This window comes from Oncorhynchus gorbuscha, linkage group LG02 (genome assembly GCF_021184085.1).
Source record: "Oncorhynchus gorbuscha isolate QuinsamMale2020 ecotype Even-year linkage group LG02, OgorEven_v1.0, whole genome shotgun sequence".
In the NCBI taxonomy this organism is placed as follows: Eukaryota; Metazoa; Chordata; class Actinopteri; order Salmoniformes; family Salmonidae; genus Oncorhynchus; species Oncorhynchus gorbuscha.
The window spans coordinates 15,662,654-15,683,361 of NC_060174.1; the positions used below are offsets into that span (position 1 = coordinate 15,662,654).

Consider the following 20,708-nt stretch of genomic DNA (forward strand, 5'->3'; position numbering starts at 1 on the left):
TATTACAAAAAAAATCTTATATTCATGACAATGATTCCTCATATTTATAAGTGACACCAGTCTCCAGCCGCTCTCATAATGCAGATAACCTTCATTCAGTTAACTCGTGTCATAAATACTGTTCCCTAAATTACCAACTGTAGCCTGCATGAGAGTTACAGAAATTAGGAGCGAGAGAGGACCTCAATCACAGAATTCAATAGAACACAACTCTATGCTTACAATCACAACTCTTACTTGTCCCGAAGATCACCCACGCAATGCTACACCACTACCAGCTAGTGCTTTTCATGAGGCTAGATTGCAGTATACTTTAGTCTTGACTCTTTAGTGCTGAACATACACATGAAATTAAACTGATTTATTTTTTACTGTATGACTTTCAGGACAGGAGCATATACAATCTAGTACGATACCACAACCTTCTACAACATTGTAAAATGCTTTTAAGAATGGCAATTTGAAAATGTTTTGTGAGAAACATTGTGAACTGTAATTCAAACGTTGGACAAGGGAAACCTTTTTATCCTAAATCAAAATGTTGATTGCATACTAGTTGGGTCAACGAGAGAGAGAAACAGGATATGGAAAGTAATAACATTACTATTTGACTTAAAAAATGTAACCTTTATTTAACTATGCAAGACGGTTAAGAACAAATTCTTATTTACAATGACGGCCTACACTGGCGAAATCTGGACCACGCTGGGCCAATTGTGCACCGCCCTATGGGACTCCCAATCAAGGCCGGTTGTGATACAGCCTAAATTCAAACCAGGGTGTCTGTAGTGATGCCTCTAGCAATGAGATGCAGTGCCTTAGATCCACTCGGGAGAAAAGACTGATTGTAAATTAAAGAAGCCTCAGGTTAATCTATTCCTACACAGAGTTCCTTTCTTATAACTAAAAATAGGGATATCAGACAAGGATTTCTGAATCTGAAATTGTGGAAACCACTCTGGGGAGCTGATTTTTTGTTGTTGTCTTGTAATTGTACACTCAACCAAGTACCTGTGAAATCTATCCTCCGTGTGTATAGGTCTAGTACTATATATCTGAAGCAGGGCCTGCGTACCTCCTTGCCCGACCAAATCAAATATTGATCATTTATTTGACCGAGACACGCGCCGACAGAAAGACCCATCAATCTCAGCTAAGGCATCTGAGCGAGCAAAACAGTGTCCCTGTGTCTCAGTATGTGTAGACCATGTATCTGATTCTGTCTGGACCAAAAGAGTATGGCATACTATTTCTGGCGAGACAGTATCAGATACATGGGCTACATACAGTGGGGCAAAAAAGTATTTAGTCAGCCACCAATTGTGCAAGTTCTCCCACTTAAAAAGATGAGGCCTGTAATTTTCATCATAGGTACACTTCAACAATGTCAGACAAAATGAGAAAAAAAATCCAGAAAATCACATTGTAGGATTTTTAATGAATTTATTTGCAAATTATGGTGGAAAATAAACTTTGTTATTGACCAAATACTTATCTCAATACTTTGTTATATACCCTTTGTTGGCAATGACAGAGGTCAAACGTTTTATGTCTTTCTGTCTAAGTCTTCACAAGGTTTCCACACACTGTTGCTGGTATTTTGGCCCATTCCTCCATACAGTTCTCCTCTAGAGCAGTGATGTTTTGGGGCTGTTCCTGGGCAACACGGACCTTTCAACTCCATCAAGATTTTCTATGGGGTTGAGATCTAGAGACTGGCTAGGCCACTCCAGGACCTTGAAATGCTTCTTACGAAGCCACTCCTTCGTTGCCCGGCGGTGTGTTTGGGATAATTGTCATGCTGAAAGACCCAGCCACGTTTCATCTTCAATGCCCTTGCTGATGGAAGGAGGTTTTCACTCAAAATCTCACGATACATGGCCCCATTCATTCTTTCCTTTACACGGATCAATCGTCCTGGTCCCTTTGCACCCCCATGCTTCACAGTAGGTATGGTGTTCTTTGGATGCAACTCAGCATTCTTTGTCCTCCAAACACAACGAGTTGAGTTTTTACCAAAAAGTTATATTTTGGTTTCATCTGACCATATGACATTCTGCCAATCTTCTTCTTCTGGATCATCCAAATGCTCTCTAGCAAACTTCAGATGGGCCTGGACATGTACTGGCTTAAGCAGGGGGACACGTCTGGCACTGCAGGATTTGAGTCCCTGGCGGTGTAGTGTGTTACTGATGGTAGGCTTTGTTACTTTGATCCCAGCTCTCTGCAGGTCATTCACTAGGTCCCCCTGTGTGGTTCTGGGATTTTTGCTCACTGTTCTTGTGATCATTTTGACCCCACGGGGTGAGATCTTGTGTGGAGCCCCAGATCGAGGGAGATTATCAGTGTTCTTGTATGTCTTCCATTTCCTAATAATTGCTCCCACAGTTGATTTCTTCAAACCAAGCTGCTTACCTATTGCAGATTCAGTCTTCCCAGCCTGGTGCAGGTCTACAATTTTGTTTCTGGTATATAACAAAGTATTGAGATAAGTATTTGGTCAATAACAAAGTTTATTTTCCACCATAATTTGCAAATAAATTCATTAAAAATCCTACAATGTGATTTTCTGGATTTTTTTTCTAATTTTGTCTGTCATAGTGTACCTATGATGAAAATGACAGGCATCTCATCTTTTAAGTGGGAGAACTTGCACAATTGGTGGCTGACTGACAACTTTTTTGCCCCACTGTATAGAGGGGTTGTTCTTTCGCTCGCTCAAATACTTTCTCAGGTGATATAGCTTCAGCAGAGGGGAAGAGACGAAGCGAGATGGATCTCGCCAAAATCTGTCAAGAATAAGCCCAATGCATTTCTATGGGCATAATATACAGACATAAACTTGGTGCCTGCCTTCTGGCATTTGGGACAAAGACTCCCATTGTTAGGGCAGAGACGTGATCATCTCGTCATTATATACAGATCTCTGGTTTCAGTCTCTTGTGAATTGGAAAAGAAAGTTGGCGAGTGCACATTGTAGTTTGCTGGATTGCACGAAAGGAAATTCATGTTTGGCCCAAATGATATAATTATATATAATATAATTACTTCACCAGGGAGCATGACCTAGCCACAGTGTTCATGAGCTTCTTTACATTAGTTAGTTGTGGTTTGTTTTAAATCACAAGTGTGTCGGCCTATGCCTAACCAGGTAGCACAAACATCTGGACTGATTCCGGCATGCCAGATCTAAAACTGCTGACCCAGCTACCGGATCCAGCCCCAGTCTGAAATGAATGACGATACAGACTAGGCCCGAGTCATTCAGGCCAGATACGGCAGCCTGAACTGAATCAAAGTTGCCATTTTAGGGACAGAAACGGCCCCAGGAACGGCCCAAATCCACTCGAGTCTTAATCGAAATTACGGATTGCCTCTTAACCGCTGGTCGTCCCCATATGACATAGTCTGAACATCTCAATTGTCAGTAGAAACCACATTTGTTTAAGCAAGTCAGCCATATCAGCTATGTTTTTTTTAAAGGCAGTAAAGCAGCGGTAGGGTGTTGGGACTGCTGTTGGGACAGCTTTTGGCCCTAACAGTTTGTGGGCACAGTTTGTCATCGTTATAGTGCAATTAATGTATTGTTTAGTGACTTTTTTTTTTTTGCCCCACCAAGATTTACATGCTAAAATCGTCACTGTATGTGGTAGAAACACCTTCGCTCTGTACATTATCTGGAACAAAACTCGGGCAGTACCAAGTTGTCCATTATTTCTAGATAATGTAAAGTGTTTATCCCTTACGTGTATGTATGTATGTATGTATGTATGTATGTAATGTATATAAATGTATGTATTTCGCTCTGGGTCTTTCCTTTCCTTGCTGTAGCCTCAAATTAGACAGACCCTCAAAAGTACTAACGTCAGAAGATGTACACCAACGATTAAATGCAGAAGTCAAATCACGAACAAACTCAGAATAGGTTTGTGAATCTAACTTGTTCCTGTAACGAAAACGTTGACGATATGCCTCTGGCACAAGCTCGTAAACCTTCAGAACTGCTGATTTAACTTTAGCAAAAATTTTACTGTCACCTACACTCAGTGCTGTAAAAGCCTCACGTGCTTTACCTGTAAGTACACATTGCAATAACATAGTCATGTCCAAATCTGACCAAGCTCTAGCTTCTGCAATACGCTCAAATAAAGCAAAGTATGTGTCTGGATCTGACTCATCAAATTTAGGCAACAAACAAAGATTCTGTGAAACATCAAACTGTGGTAGTCCTTCTGGTCTATTAGAGTGATTGAGAAATGCCATCTCTAACTGCATTTGCAACAGCTCCCTTTGCTGCCCAAAAGTTAATGAAGGGCTAGACTGAAAACCTGCACCCTCACTACTAGCAGACTGACCACAAAAACCACCCACTTCTCTAAGACGCTGCTTTAATCTAGTTTTAAGAGTCTCATTTTTTAATCAACAATCTCAATCTGATAATGTTCAGCAAATTCAATTAACTGCTCCTTAGTACGCAACTCTAAGGCTACCTCTGAAGGAGCTTGAACAAAACTACTCAAAATGGAAGACATTTTCCTCAACCAATACAACTATTACAAATGCTAAAAAATACATTTAAAAAAAAACTCATCTGCTGTCAGTCTGGGTTCAAGGACAGGAGCCACACCCCACTATCCTCCAAAAACAACTAACTAACTGGCCCTGGTCTTCTTGCAGTCACATGTGGGATTTTATGCACACAAACCCCCCCCCCCTTCTTTCAGAAGAACAGAATAGCATACTCTGTTGTCCTGATCTGGCTATGCCAAATGGCTGTGGGCTACACTAGTTCATTTAGCAGACAAGATTTGCTTAGAATTCCATGGCATTATTTTATAGTATGAAGAATACAATTGAACAAAGCTGAATAAAATCGAAAATATATTTTCTCCAAACGATTTGAGGGAGTATGCACATGCACATTCTGTGTTGAGCGGTTAACAAAGAAATAGGTACTCCTATATGATTCATTTAGAGTTATTAATGTAACTTTAGTTGTTCTACAAATGTTAATATAATATATGCCATTTAGCAGACGCTTTTATCCAAAGCAACTTACAGTCATGTGTGCATACATTCTACGTATGGGTGGTCCCGGGGATCGAACCCACTGAGCTACAGAAGGACCACTATGTTGAGCCATATGTTTTGATGTTTAATACATCATTAGCTGCATGATGCAACTAATGATGATTTGGAAAAAGTTGCATGAACGGCATGACCTCTTCTATGTTTTTTTGCGCAGGCTGTAAACACTTCATCAGTCTTTCATTCACAATCTGACAACACTTAATAATGCCTCAAATTTCACGCCGGCATTCCCTTTGTGTGGTCGTAATGCACCCTAAAAATCTTTGCAATATGCTTAATATAGGAGAGTTGAGAAATATATATATATATATATATAGTAGGCCTAGCCTATAGAAAGCTGATGGGATCCTCCTCTTTTTAATAGAGGCCATCACTCTGTTTTCTTGCACAATTGCATAACCTATAGAAATGTTGCCAACATGAGCTCATGGGCTCTCATGAAGTGTTTGATTAGATTTTGGATTAGATTTTCATTGATGTCAGAGTGATTAGAGAGACAATAGAGTTCTGAGTACCAGGCAGTTAGCAAGTTTGGTAAGCTACTAATGACCATCAGCAGCATCAGAGCTTGGAGAAGCCTAATTACCGTGACTAAGCGGTCAAGTGGAATTTGACTGCCTTCATGACTTGTGACCGCCAGTGTGGCGGTAATACGGTCACCAGAAAATCCCTACATATGGTCATTAAGAGAAATGCATGGAGACAATTCTGCTCTACAATAGGCAGGGGTACTGAGCTGGGGGTGCATGGTCTATGCTGAAGAAGATGACTGGAAGAAGCAAGTCCACTCAAATTCCACTTTTGGTTGTGTGTTTAAAAAATGGCCGTAACTGATATAGAAAAAGCTGTTTGTTGGCAAACACATTTGCTAGGGTACATAGTGGGGTTATTTTGGATGAAGTATGTAAGCAACGCAGGTGTGAGATTTTAAATGCTCATGTTAATGTGTATAAGAAAAATGAACACTTGACTTCTTTGGATGCTGTTTTTACCATACGAGATGTGTTCAGCCTTAATAGGCTGTGGATATGCAGCCCCAGGTCATGATCAATTGTGCTATGTAATGTTTAAGCATCTACCTCATGCATGTTCTCCTGGGATTATTTAATAAGATTTGGAGTGAGATGGTTATACCTTCTGGTTGGAAATGTGCAGTAATATTACCTTTTGTAAAGCCTGGTAAGGACCCTTTGTGTGCTGATAATTACAGACCAATAGAACTGACCTCTAACTTGTGTAAACTGATGGAAAAGATTATATACAATAGATCATATTTTGTCATATGTCATATTTTCTGGAACATAGAGGTTTATTTTTATTTTATTTAACTAGGCAAGTCAGTTAAGAACAAATTCTTATTTACAATGACAGCCTAGTAATGGATACTGTCTTTGCCATTGAAAAGGCCTATGACACTATGTGGAGAGAACTCCTACTGATTAAGATGGAAAGACTTGGTATTGGTGGGAGATAATATAACTGGGTTTTGTCCTCCTTATTTATTCGCTCTTTTCGAGATAAAATAGGATCCATTCTATCTGATGCTTATAGAGTTGACAATCCTGGTGAGATGCCTTTGGATATACAGTGCAAAGAAAGTGGTAGGATGAAAGGCTGTGAGGTTGAGCATCCCACTGCTACCATACAGCGGCGCACAATTGGTCCAGCGCCGTCCAGGTTAGGGGAGGGTTTGGCCGGGGTAGGCTGTCATTGTAAAATAAGAATTTGTCCTTAACTGACTTACCTAGTTAAATAAAGGTTAAATGACAAATAAATACTGTTCTAGATGACTGTTGGGAATATACTAGTAGACAAGGCAGTGGTTTTGGTTGGACAGTTGGAAAGCTTGCTGATGAAAGTGGTTTGAGGGAGTTGGAGGTTGGCCAGTCTGTGGTGATAGGGTATGTTCCTCCATGGCTACTCCCAGATCTCATTGTTGATCTATCCTGGGTAGAGGAAAGGAAAGAATGGTCAGTAGTCAGTGATATAGAAAAACTGGTTGATGCTTTTTTAGCGCTTTTCACAGATGGATCTAAGGACCCAGATAGTGGAGCACAGCAGCAGGCGTTTTAAGTTCCCAAATTTGATGTGCACATATGTAGAAGACTAATAAATGAACTGTCAGTATACTCAGTTGAACTGTTGCCGACAATAGTTGCCCTCCAGTGGGGGCTATCGCGTTTCAGGTAAGACCAAAATGCAGACTTTGTTGAAGTAACAATGTGTATTACAGCAACAGGGGCAAGCAAATGACAGGTCAAGGCAGGCAGGGGTCGATAATCCAGAGTAGTGGTGCAAAGGTCCAGGACGGCAGGCAGGCTCAGGTCAGGCAAAGGTCGGTAATCCAGAGTAGAGACTAAGGTACAGGATGGTAGGCAGGCTCAGGTCAGGCAGAGGTCGGTAATCCAGAGTAGAGACTAAGGTACAGGATGGCAGGCAGGCTCAGGTCAGGCAGAGGTCGGTAATCCAGAGTAGAGACTAAGGTACAGGATGGCAGGCAGGCTCAGGTCAGGCAGAGGTCGGTAATCCAGAGTAGAGACTAAGGTACAAGATGGTAGGCAGGCTCAGGTCAGGCAGAGGTCGGTAATCCAGAGTAGAGACTAAGGTACAGGATGGTAGGCAGGCTCAGGTCAGGCAGAGGTCGGTAATCCAGAGTAGAGACTAAGGTACAGGATGGTAGGCAGGCTCAGGCAAAGTGGTCAGGCAGGCGGGCTCAGAGGCAGGCGGGCTCAGAGTCAGGACAGGCAAGGGGGGGAAAAAAGAGAGAGACTGGGGAAAAGCAGGAGCTGAGAAAACATTTACATTACATTTACATTTAAGTCATTTAGCAGACGCTCTTATCCAGAGCGACTTACAAATTGGTGCATTCACCTTATGACATCCAGTGGGACAGTCACTTAACAATAGTGCATCTAAAACTTAGGGGGGTGGGGTGAGAGGGATTACTTAACCTATCCTAGGTATTCCTTAAAGAGGTGGGGTTTCAGGTGTCTCCGGAAGGTGGTGATTGACTCCGCTGTCCTGGCGTCGTGAGGTTGACTTGTCAAACAAGATGAACTGGCAACAGAGAACACAGGTATAAGTACCCAGGGGATAATGGGGAAGATGGGCGACACCTGGAGGGGGGTGGAGATGAGCACAAGGACAGGTGAAACAGATCAGGGTGTGACAGGTGGAGGACGTACAACCTGTTAGAATTATAGTATGCTCAGATTCTCTGTCTGTATTGAGTAGTTTATCATCTGGTAAATCTAATAACAGTGACCTATTATTGGAGGTATTAATGTTATTATGGAGAATTGAGTGAGATTCTGCTGGGTCCCAGCACATTCGGGTGTAGAAGGGAATGAAATTGTAGACCAGTTAGCTGAAACAAGATATCATTTACAGTGCCGTGCGAAAGTATTCGGCCCCCTTGAACTTTGCGACCTTTTGCCACATTTCAGGCTTCAAACATAAAGATATAAAACTGTAGTTTTTTTGTGAAGAATCAACAACAAGTGGGACACAATCATGAAGTGGAACGACATTTATTGGATATTTCAAACTTTTTTAACAAATCAAAAACTGAAAAATTGGGCGTGCAAAATTATTAGGAAAGATTTGTTTCTCTTTTGGTCCATTCAACAACAGAGCAATACGATCCTTGTTTCAGCAGGATGTTGTATCTATATACCTTATGTCATGCCTTATTGGAATTATTGGGATTTATTGATAATATCTGTTGGAAAAAAGTTTGATGTTGCCACAAACATACCTACTTGTTAACAAAATTAAGGAAGTTTCCTTTAAAATTATTCATAAATATTATCCTGCCAACCACAATATGAAGAAGTTTAAGGAAAACATCAACTAAAATTGCTCCTTTTGTAATGACCACCCAGAAACAGTTGTGCATATTTTTTGGCATTGTATGCATGTAAGAAAACTGTGGCAAGACATCAGTAGGTTTATAATTGAACACATTTATGAAGATTTTACACTATTGTGGAGAGATGTACTGTTTGGATACTTTACATACAATAGAAATAAGCAGAATCATTTTTATGTAATTAATTTCATTATTCTTTTGGCCAAATTTCATATACACAAATGTAAATTTACAAACAGAAAACCACATTTTCGTATCCTACAAAAAGAAATTGAACTGTATTTTAAGACGGTTAAATGCTCTACTAACAAAAAAGCTGTTAGAATTGTAAGTATATGCATGTCCCTTAAGGTCCTTGTGTAATTGTAATGTGATATTGTACCCCCTAGCTCGATTGTCCATTGTTTGTAATCTATGTATGCTTGTGTTCCCTCATGTGCTTTATGTATTGATTTGTTGTTAATAAAAATAAATAAAAATAATTTAAAAATAATTGTAAAAAATAAAAAAAATTAAAGAGTGACATTATCAGCTAATTTGCATTTCATTTGAGGGGGGGTGACAATGTTATCAAAACGTCACGCCACGGTAGGCCTACATAAAACACAGCCCTTATTTGAAGTGTTTTTAAAATCCACTATGGGAAAATTAATGGTGGAAAAACGTTTGGAAGCATTTCCGTGTTTGACCGCTAGGTGTTATCGGTATTATGACTCATAGTGTGGTACTCTGTTACACCGAAGGCCTGCAGAGTGGGCAGGGTAGTGTCATCACTAGCTTCTATAGCCATCACTAGTTTCTATAGCCACGTAGTCATAAACCCCGCCAATTTCTACAATGTATCTTAGAGGAAGGGAGCAGAGTAGTGCAGGAGTGGAGTAATGTGCGGAGCTTGCGTAATTTGTCTGGATCATCGGCTTTCTCTCCCGCTCCAATTTCACTCAGGTACTGCTCAGCTAGGAGCTCTGGCCATGCTCTGCCCAGCATTATTAATTTCCTTCATCACAGTTCTTTTAATTAGGCCTATTTTGTTGCCTTTACTTAGGTTACCTCACCACATATGTGCAGAGATATTGTTATGAGTCAGCAAAGAAATAGGTCACAGCCTGTGTATTGATGGCTAGACAATGACGGAGCCTGTGTGACAGCATAGGAGACGTTTTGGTTTCTATTTAGGCTATTGTTTAAAGAAGAGGAGTCTACATTTGTATCAGTAAGTGCATTAGAGCCACTTATAACTGAAGTATCTGATCATTAATAGATTTGAGGGAAAAAAACGTGTTTTTTAACAGTGCCTAGCCTATCCTAGGTAGGTCCTTGTTTAATAGCCTACAACATGTTGTTGAAATGTTAACGTTTTTTTTACCATAGCCTACTTTAAAATCAAATGGCACATAGTCACAAAAGTAGATGGGGTGTTTGTTAAATGATATTTTTAAACAAAAAATGAATGGAGCATATTTTTATATTTGAAGCTGCAGTTATTTTTTTGTGTGAGGACTGAGCGATTTTTAGCGGAGATGGGAAAGGTTGAGTGCCGGAAAATGTCGATACCTCAATTGTAAAATGTAACTAACAACATAACAGTCTCCCAAAGAAGTTTGCTCTGAAGTTTCTCATAGCAGTCTGCATTGCTGCTTCTCGTTGCATGAGGAGTTCGATTCTTTCAATAATCACTCTATTGCGGCATTGCCTTATCAGTTGTTAGTTACATTTTACAATCGAGGTATAGACACGTATAACACCTCATAGTGCACAAAGACCGCTCTGTGGGCGATGAATGGGATTTCCAAATACACAACTCTGCTCACATACTCTGCTGGAAACCATATTTTAAAATTTCACATTCAACCAGGCAAGACAGCTAATAACAAACTCTTATTTACAATGACGACCTACCAAAGGCAAACGGTCTCCTGCGGGGAAGGGGGGTTGGGATTAAAAATAAAAATATAGGACAAAACACATATCACGCCAAGAGAGACACTACATAAAGAATGACCTAAGACAACAACATAGCATGGCAGCAACACATGACAATACAGCTTGGTAACAACACAACATGGTACATTATTGAGCAGACTACAGCACAAAGGCAACAAAACATCACGCGAAGCAGCCAAACTGTCAGTAAGTGTCATAATTGAGTCTTTGAATTAAGAGATTGAAATACAACTGTCCAGTTTGAGTGTTTTTTTGTAACTCGTTCCAGTCGCTAGCTACAGCGAACTGAAAAGATGAGCGACCCAGGGATGTGTGTGTGTGTCACGTGCTAGCGTTTCAATCGGTTACGTCACGTGCTCTGAGACCTTGAAGTAGTAGTTCCCCTTGCTCTGCAAGGGCCGTGGCTTTTGTGGAGCGATGGTTAACGATGCTTCGTGGGTGACTGTTGTTGATGTGTGCAGAAGGTCCCTGGTTCACGCCCGGGAATGGGCGAGGGGACGGTTTAAAATTATACTGTTACATGTGCTTTGGGGACCTTAAACAGAATGTGACTGGCAGAACGGGTGTTGAATGTGGAGGATGAGGGCGGCAGTAGGTATCTCAGATTGAGGGAAGTGAGGCCTAAGAGGGTTTTATAAATAAGCATCAACCAGTGGGGCGAATGTAACAGAATAACTTTACGTCCATACCCGGGCGTGAACCAGGGACTCTCTGCACACATCGACAACAGTCACCCTCGAAGCATCGTTACCCATCGCTCCACAAAAGCCACGGCCCTTGCAGAGCAAGGGGAACTACTACTTCAAGGTCTCAGAGCAAGTGACGTAACCGATTGAAACGCTATTTAGCGTGCACCGCTAACTAAGCTAGCCGTTTCACATCCGTTACACTCGCAACTATACAGAGATGGCGGAGGAGTGTAGAGTGCAATGATGTGTCCTATAAAAAAATCATTTGTGGCAAATCAGATGGCCGAATGGTAAAGAACATCTAGTCGCTCGAGAGCACAATTACCTGCCAATCTATAAATTACGTCTCCGTAATCTAGCATGGGTAGGAGGGTCATCAATCAGAGTTAGTTTGGCAGCTGGGTTGAAAGAGCAGTGATTACGATAGAGGAAACCAAATCTAGATTAAATTTTAGTGTGCAGCTTTGAAATGTGCTGAGAGAAAGACAGTGTACCGTTTAGCCATAATCCCAAATACTTATATGAGGTGACTACCTCAATCTCTAAACGCTCAGAGGTAGTAATCACACCGGTGGGGAGAGGGGCATTCTTCTTACCAAAACCTAATGACCTTTGTGTTGGAGGTGTTCAGAACAAGGTTAAGGACAGAGAACTTGTTTAACACAAAATACGGGGAGGGGCTCGCTGAGTATAAAACTGTCATACAAATGGATGTGAGAGCTTCCTACCACCTGAGCTGGGTTGGGGTCAATTCTAATTGATATGCCTATACAACTCATGAACTCAAAAACTTTTCTTTAGGGGTATTTCAATTGGATCTTTACATGTTTTATTGGCTTTTTCTTTGCAACTCTGCCTAGAAGGCCAGCATCCCAGAGTCACTTCTTCACAGTTGACATTGAGGCTGGTGTTTTGCAGGTACTATTTAATGAAGCTGCCAGCTGAGGGCTTGTGAGGCGTCTGTTTCTCAAACTTGACACTCTAATGTACTTGTCCTCTTGCTCAGTTGTGCACCGGGGCCTCCCACTCTTCTTTCTATTCTGGTTAGAGACAGTTTGAAATGTTCTATGAAGGGAATAGTACACAGACATCTTCAGTTTATTGGCAATTTCTTGCATGGAATAGCCTTCATTTTTCAGAACAAGAATAGACTGACGAGTTTCAGAAGAAAGTTATTTGTTTCTGGCCATTTTGAGCCTGTAATCAAACCCACAATTGCTGGTGCTCCAGATACTCAACTAGTCTAAAGAAGCCCAGTTTTATTGCTTCTTTAATCAGAACTGTTTTCAGCTGTGCTAACATAATTGCAAAAGGGTTTTCTAATGATCAATTAGCCTTTTAAAAGGATAAACTTGGATTAGCTAACAAAACGTGTCATTGGAACACAGGAGTGATGGTTGCTGATAATGGGCCTCTGTACACCTATGTAGATATTCCATTTTAAAAATCAGCTACAAATAGTCATTTACAACATTAACAATGTCTACACTGTATTTCTGATCTATATGATGTTTTTTAAGTGACCCCAAACTTTTGAATGGTAGTGTATGTTATGGTTCACTCTTATCTCCACTGTGGAATGCCCATGTTGATCCTCTTGGTTCTCATGATCCATCCACCTATCTTCTTTGTTAGTCAGGCTTGACCCCTTCATCCCGTAGTTTCTTTCTGTAATCTAATTTATTATGACTGAAGATGCATAATTTTCTGCCGGGTCCCTTCTAATAGGGTATAACAGACTCGTTAGAACTTTGACCACACGCCCTCTATCAAATCAAAACTGGAATTTTTCCTCAAAACAAAGGTAAAAAAGTATGCTAGTCATTTATAGAAAAATTCATACCAAGTTTGATGTTTCTGTGACAAACGGTGAATAAGTTATTTATGTATACTGCTTTCAATGGCATTTTATTGATTGTATGTATTTCTATCAAGTCAAATGGAATTTCTACTCAAAACGAAGGCTGTTAAAGTATGCTAGACATTTATATATTAAATCATATCTTGTTTGATGATTCTGTGACAAACGGTGAATTAGTTATTGATGTTTACATTTTTAAATTGCTTTTGGCGAATGTCTGTTGAATGTCCGAATGTGTGAATATAAAACCAATTTAACCTCGGTATTTTGCAGACCTTTTAGTGGAGTTGATAAAATGAACTTGAAGGACAGCCATCAAACCCAATCAACTGCAACAAAACACTTTGCCGCCTTTGGGGAGGGGGCGGGGTTTAGTGTGTTGAGAAGCTGTGACGTCGGCTATCCGCGCATGCTTAGTAGCAGCACCAGTGTTTGCTTTTGTTGGACGAAGAGAAAAATTGCTGGCTAGCCAGGATACCGTTAATTTGTTTTGATTTTTTTCCTAGGTCCGTTTTGGCCTATTATTAATCACGGGAGTATCAATAAAGCAGGTACGTTTCCCAATGTGTCTAGTGTTCAATCTTTCCATTAGTTCGCAGATTAACGTTAGTTAGATAGTAACGTTGGCTAGCTATGTGCCATGCGGTCCAGAAAGCCGGCCTAGTAGTAGTAACGTTAACTAACTAGCGAACGCTACTACCAAAGACTGTAAAATATCTGTGCTACAAAATACCGAATTCTTTGGAATAACTTGACCAATTCAAGGCATGATTTCTAAACCTTATTCTAATAGAAAATGTTAGCTAGATAACTGCGTAAATATGTAACGTTATGTTATTACCAAAGATAGCTTCGTAGCTCACGTTAGCTTGCTAGCCATTTGGCTAGCGAGTTCATTTAGTCCTTGCGTTGTCCAAAGTTGTCACGCCCACGCTGCTAGTGCTTGCTAGCTATTAGTTTGTAATAGCCAGCTAGATAGTTAACGACGTTAACGACGCACTTAGCTGCCGAACATTACCTTTAGTTGATTAGCTACAATAGATCATATTGTTTTGGTCCTCTTTGCAATTTGAACATCTATCGAGCTAACTCGATAACTCAAGGGGGGGCGTTTGAGTATCATCAAGCCAGGAAGGCAAGAGACCCGTCCTTGACCGAACACATTCCAAATGAATGACACTGGTTCAATAAATTCCGTTAAACCTAGTCATCAAGCCCTTTGCGTGGTGTTCAGTAGGACACAACAAAGGAAACATGCTTTTGTGTTCAGGTAACTAAGGTAACACCCCCCCCCCCGTACTTTCAGAATCCACCTCTGTGAAGCATCAACATGGCAGTCAGAAGGGGACACATCAGATACCTCAAAGTGAGTCGCTCTATTAAGTGTTTTGAAGTTATTTCGTAGTTGTCTATATATTGTGCTGTTGCACAGATGGTTTGTATTATTGTGAAATGGACACGAAAGAACTGGGGGGGTATTTTAAATGGTGTCAAGTGCTCTGTTGTCTGCAGCAGAGGATTGTGAATTACCCAGTGTTTACTCTTGCAGGTGTGTGAGGTACAGAGTTGTCAGGGTGACAATAGGGAATCACAACAGCATGTCAGTAAGGGTTCGATTAACATGAAGGTAAATCCACAGATTAACTTTGGCTTTATTTTGAGAAGCATTCTGTTTTGTTTTTCTGTTATTTTGGGACATGGGCAGCATTCTCTAAGAACAGAACCAGTTAACTGTCATCTTTCATAAAGTTCTAGATGTCTTTATAACTGCTTACTTACACCCATCCCATTCTCCTGAAATTATAGCAAGACGCTTATGATAACGGTTACGACGAACACATGGAAGATGAGCCCAAAGATGCCAAAACCAACCTTATTGTCAATTACCTGCCCCAGAACATGAGTCAGGACGAGTTGCGGAGTCTCTTCAGCAGCATCGGCGAGGTGGAGTCTGCCAAACTCATCCGCGATAAAGTGGCAGGTAATCCCTATCACAAAAACCAGAGTGAGTCCAACCCCTTTTCTTTTGACCTCGGTTCACTTACTTTGAGGAGAAATAATGCCCTGGAATTCTCATTGTTTGTCTGCACATGTGCTCTTTTGTTTTTCACTACAAAAGTCTGTGACATCAGATATTTTTGTTTGACTTCACCAAGATTTTCTGTCTCGATTACTAATCTGTAAAATCAATGCGGTATTTGCTGGTTACCGCAATTGTCTTTTACTTTGTACATAACTCCTGTGTACCCCCTCAATCTTATGAAAATGTATTTAGATGCTAAGACTATTTTTGTGTGTTGCAGACTCGCTGATTAGTGTTGGGATCAGAGACTTTTTTTCTTTGGGATGTTGTTCAACTCCTGTTTTTCTGTGCTATACATCTTGTTGAATCTGTTCTTTAAACTTTACTTTAGTGTCTCTTTTTTTAAAATGGTGGTCGTTGGGAATTCTATTCATGGTCTTTGCAGATGTTTTCTTATTTCATTGGGTGTTATAAGATCTGGTGATTACAACATATGTAGACCCAATCTTAAAATGCATTTATTTTGTGGACCCTATATTATGGAATTTTTTGTAGTTTTCTCTTGTCTTTTTAGTTTCACATTTTTTATATTTATTGGAAACAGAAGAATTGTTTTCCTTTAATTTAGTGTTATTTTTGTTTGATAGAATGCCAACGTTTTAATATCATTGTTATTTTAAGAAGATATTTTCATTTAGACTTTTCAATGTGGATCAGCTTTTCTTTTTTTTCTTGAGCCATATTTAGCAGAAAATGTTTTCTTTTGCAAATGTTTTTGCCAAAATGCATGCCGTGTACCGATATCTCCCGTGGAAGACTGGTATCCAATCTGTAGAAATGGACAAACTTTTGTTATTTTATTTTGTTGTTTTTCCTTTTTTTTCTCTAGGCCACAGTTTAGGGTACGGATTTGTTAACTATGTTAACGCTAGTGATGCAGAAAGGGCTATCAATACCCTCAATGGGCTGAGACTACAGTCTAAAACTATCAAGGTAACGTGCAATAAGGTGTTTTTTTTTCATGTTTCAACTGATGTGATATGTTCCTCAAGTAGTCCCTGGGCAGTTGAGGGCGAGCCCTCCTGCAAAGTGTCTATTTACGAAAGGATATGAAGGTATTTGGGTAACATGTTTACTTAATCATGTAATTAACCTTTTTGTTCTATAATTTATCATTTTTGGCGATTTTGATTTAAGCAATTTGCGTGTGCGGTTAACCTGACATGGTTTTATTTTCGGCACATATTTATACTGAAGCCTATATTCATCTTGTTCAGACTACGTTTGTTTTTTTATTTAACACTACTGGTTATTGCTTGAGTGTGACGTTGTGCCGAATCAAAGCCCTGCATAATTTCGCAATTACATCTATTTTCATTTTATAGCTTTTTAACTTCTTAAAACAGACCTTTTACTTAATATTAGGGTTTTATTTTATTACTTAAATAGCGGCTCAGCAATGTGACTGAATTATCAGAATAGGAATGTTTTTTGTACTTTTATTTTGCTTGAAAATTTCAATGCGAGATATTTGGGCATTTTGAATCTGATTTTATTTTTCAAATGTGTGTAATATTGTCAAATTGATTCCAAAGTTGTTAAAAAAAAATTGTTTTCCTTTAAATTGCACTCAATGGAAACTGACCTGCCGTCTCTTCATCAGGTGTCCTTTGCCAGGCCGAGTTCTGACGGTATTAAGGATGCCAATCTTTACATTAGTGGGCTGCCCAAGACCATGACACAGAAAGACGTGGAGGATATGTTCACACGCTATGGCCGCATCATCAACTCGCGTGTATTGGTCGATCAGGCCTCTGGTTGGTAGGCAGGCACAGCCTGAATGAGAAATATTTGTGTATAATCATTTAAATGAGCACCAAGGATACCACTCTGCTAGACTTTACCCCTCTCAAAATCCTAACTATTTGCATGTACATTTTCAACAGACTTCAAATCAGCATCTTCACCCTATTCCATTAATGACTTCTCCATTTCATCCCCTTGCTTCTCAGGCCTGTCCAGGGGTGTGGCCTTTATCCGCTTTGACAAACGGGCCGAGGCGGAGGACGCCATCAAAGACCTGAATGGGCAGAAACCCCCTGGTGCCTCGGAGCCCATCACAGTGAAATTTGCTGCCAGCCCCAACCAGGCCAAGAACTCCCAGCTCATCAACCAGCTCTACCACAACCAGGGCCGGCGCTTTGGAGGTCCAGTACACCACCAGGCCCAGAGATTCAGGTATGGTTGACTGTTCTACACACACAATCCATGTCAGTGACCGGTAGTGCTGAGCGCTTCAACTTTTTTATTTTCTTCTTTTGGTTATTTAACTGACTAACGTTAGTTCAATTACTTGAAATGTATGCGTTTCCTGTGAGCCCAACTCTGTTTCTCTAGAGAAATCAGTAACTGTTGGACACTGGGCTGACGGGAGTTTTAGTTTTCATTGAGCAAGTATTCAACCTAGTTCAGTGCAGAAATGTGGTAATTAACTAGATTGACCATAATCCATCTATGCGGTCCGTGTACATTAGATGCACATGGACCGCATAGACTACGATAGAAAGGAATGTACACAACGACGAGAGGGACAGTTCGTGAAATTAAGCCTTGTCATCTTTGACAAATTAGTCAACTTATTTTGTCAGATAGCTCTGTGGCTAGCCTAACTAAATGGGATGTATGGGGAGTACAGAGAATGTTTGGCTGATACTGCGTGAGCTGAGATGGTAACTTTAAGGAAAGATCAATAATAGTAATCAAATGAAAACTAAGTGATGTACACAACTGAAATATTACATATTTTTCCCGTCGTAATTTCCTTTTCTATTGAAGTCTGGGCTACCCAATGGAGACCTGACAGACAATGGAATATTTTAAATGTTTTGGTAATTCAATGTTCACTATTTGGGGAATTTCCATTAAAAAGCTGATGTTTTGATTTTATAATTCAATTAACGTTTCCAAAAATGTTAAATCGAACCAACCTAGAAAAGCACTAATCCCTCAGCACTAGTGCCCTGTTGTTAAACAAGGGTATTTTGTGAACCTGGAGAGTCAAGACTCGAATCCCAAAGACTTACACCCCTGAATTATTTGTTATTTTTATAGTCTCTTTTAGTACTTTGGTCAGATATTTCCTTGGACAACAGGCCTGCGACTTATGTTTTTAGGTTATTTTAAACAGGCATCTATGGAGTTGCATTTGAAGAACCCTCATTCTGTGCCACTGGCAGGTTCTCTCCAATGAGTGTGGACCACATGAGTGGCATGTCTACGGTTAGCGCTCAGGGGAACTCCACCGCTGGCTGGTGTATCTTCATCTACAACCTGGGCCAGGACGCTGACGAGGGCATCCTGTGGCAGATGTTCGGGCCGTTTGGAGCCGTCACCAATGTCAAGGTCATCCGAGACTTCAACACCAACAAGTGCAAAGGCTTCGGCTTCGTCACCATGACCAACTACGAGGAGGCCGCCATGGCCATCGCCAGCCTCAACGGTTACCGCATTGGAGACAAGGTCCTGCAGGTTTCCTTCAAAACCAGCAAGGGGGGTCACAAGTAAACTGAAAAGGGTGAAGGGGTGCTTGTTTTCCATTCTTACTGTGGGGGTTAAACAATATATTGGGAAGGCTACACATTTGTTCATGGAAAGGGATAATCTATCTCCTTGGTTCTTGTCATTTAATTTCTATGCTGTCACTTAGATCTTTATCTTAGCCAGTAGAAAAGTAGACTTCTTGCTGTGACAAAAAAAATAACCTGTTCCATATTTTTTTTTTTTGCTGGGGGGGTGTTCAGTAGTGTACAGGAAGTTTGTTGACCAATTCTTGAATGTTTTAATGATCTGTGGGTTATGTTGGTCTACTTCAAGTGTGCCACATACATGGTTGAGGGTGACGATGCAAATTCCTGCCATGTTTAATGCTCTGCTTAATACATGCTTGCCATTTCTCTTTTTTTTTAACAGTCATTTTATCATGATCAGGGTGTAAAGCTTGGCCTTGATTCCCAATAGACCCTCTAGTCTTTCTACACTCCTGTTCTCAGAAACAATGTAATTTTGAACATGCACAAGTCCTGTTCTAAATCTACACAGACTATTAGATAAAGCATGCCCTTCTAGATGTGGAAGTGGTCATGTGCTGGCAATGCATTTGATTACAAAAAATATTTCTGTGTAATTGGGGATCTAAGGGGAAAAAGGACTGATAAATGTGTTTTCCCCATTCCTCTATTTATACATGCCCTCAGACATTAAACTATAAAATCTGAATTGTGATACAAACTAAAGGGAAGATTTAAATGATTCAGTTGGTCGGAAGATAATATTCTATAAGCTGTAATTTTGATAAATACAGGGCTTTTTTCCTGAGTTATTCAAGCTTTAACCAGTTGTATGCTTTTCTGTTTTCAAGTGATCTTTTCTTTTATTGAAACTGCCTTTCAACGTCAACTTGTTTTCCATGATTGTTTGATTTACTTTAGCCAATAAACTGTATTTGGTGGAAGTTTTGGTTTGTTCCAGTTTTTTAATAAAAGTTTAACTTCACTCTTAGTTTGGTTCATTGCATTTGGAAGTTGCCGTTTCATAAACATGACTAAATGCTATTCCAACTTGGTCTCTGTATGTCTCCATAATTAGCCTAATTAGTTTTTTTTTATGCATGATTTGAATTTGAAAGCCCTGCCTGGGCATGTCCTGTGTAGTTAAATTTAACCAAAGCAAGTTACTGGAGGTTTATGAATGGGGTTACTTGCATACCATTGTTCTCATGAGGCCAAACGTTGGGGTACTGGAAAGTGGGGCTCACAGTTTAGAGGGATGTGCCCTCTGTCCTACGTTTTTTTTGTCTCACCTCGCCCGCCCAAGCTTTGCAGACCCATGCGTGGCCAGTGGGTTTGACAGATGTGACACACTTCTTGAAAGAGCTGAGGTGTCGTGCACTGTCCCAATGAACAAAACAGATTTTCTGACAACTGGAATGGCAGGTATCTGTTTATGGTAAAAACCGGTGACCACTATTCTTGGACACTAAACACGTCAGTTAAGTATTGTAGCAGATAAAAGGCTGAACATTGTTCACCTGATGTTGATACATAGTGTAGGGTACTTGCTACTTTCTATTTAGTATGGTATACCTGAAGAGCTCAACATACAAGATTAGTTCACAGTGTTTGGCCACACGGGGGTGTAATAATAGATTAATGGTAACAAGGTGTGTGCAGG

General features: G+C 40.3%; 1 protein-coding gene across 3 annotated transcripts; it reads left to right on the top strand.

Annotated features, from left to right (window-relative positions):
• The first annotated feature begins 13,872 nt into the window (after nucleotides 1-13,872).
• Nucleotides 13,873-20,030, top strand: LOC123997700 (ELAV-like protein 1). Of its 3 annotated transcripts, none has more exons than XM_046302190.1 (8): nucleotides 13,873-14,007; nucleotides 14,763-14,822; nucleotides 15,006-15,083; nucleotides 15,263-15,461; nucleotides 16,369-16,472; nucleotides 17,143-17,296; nucleotides 17,492-17,717; nucleotides 18,716-20,030. In XM_046302190.1, the coding sequence occupies exons 2-8, from the start codon at nucleotides 14,787-14,789 to the stop codon at nucleotides 19,041-19,043; spliced, it is 1,125 nt and encodes a 374-aa protein (XP_046158146.1). In that variant the 5' UTR covers nucleotides 13,873-14,007; nucleotides 14,763-14,786; the 3' UTR covers nucleotides 19,044-20,030. The 3 variants fall into 3 exon arrangements, with proteins under 3 accessions (XP_046158146.1, XP_046158154.1, XP_046158162.1); XM_046302198.1 differs by having other exon boundaries at nucleotides 15,263-15,437; XM_046302206.1 differs by lacking the exons at nucleotides 13,873-14,007; nucleotides 14,763-14,822; nucleotides 15,006-15,083; nucleotides 16,369-16,472 and having other exon boundaries at nucleotides 15,300-15,437.
• The last annotated feature ends 678 nt before the right edge of the window (nucleotides 20,031-20,708 follow it).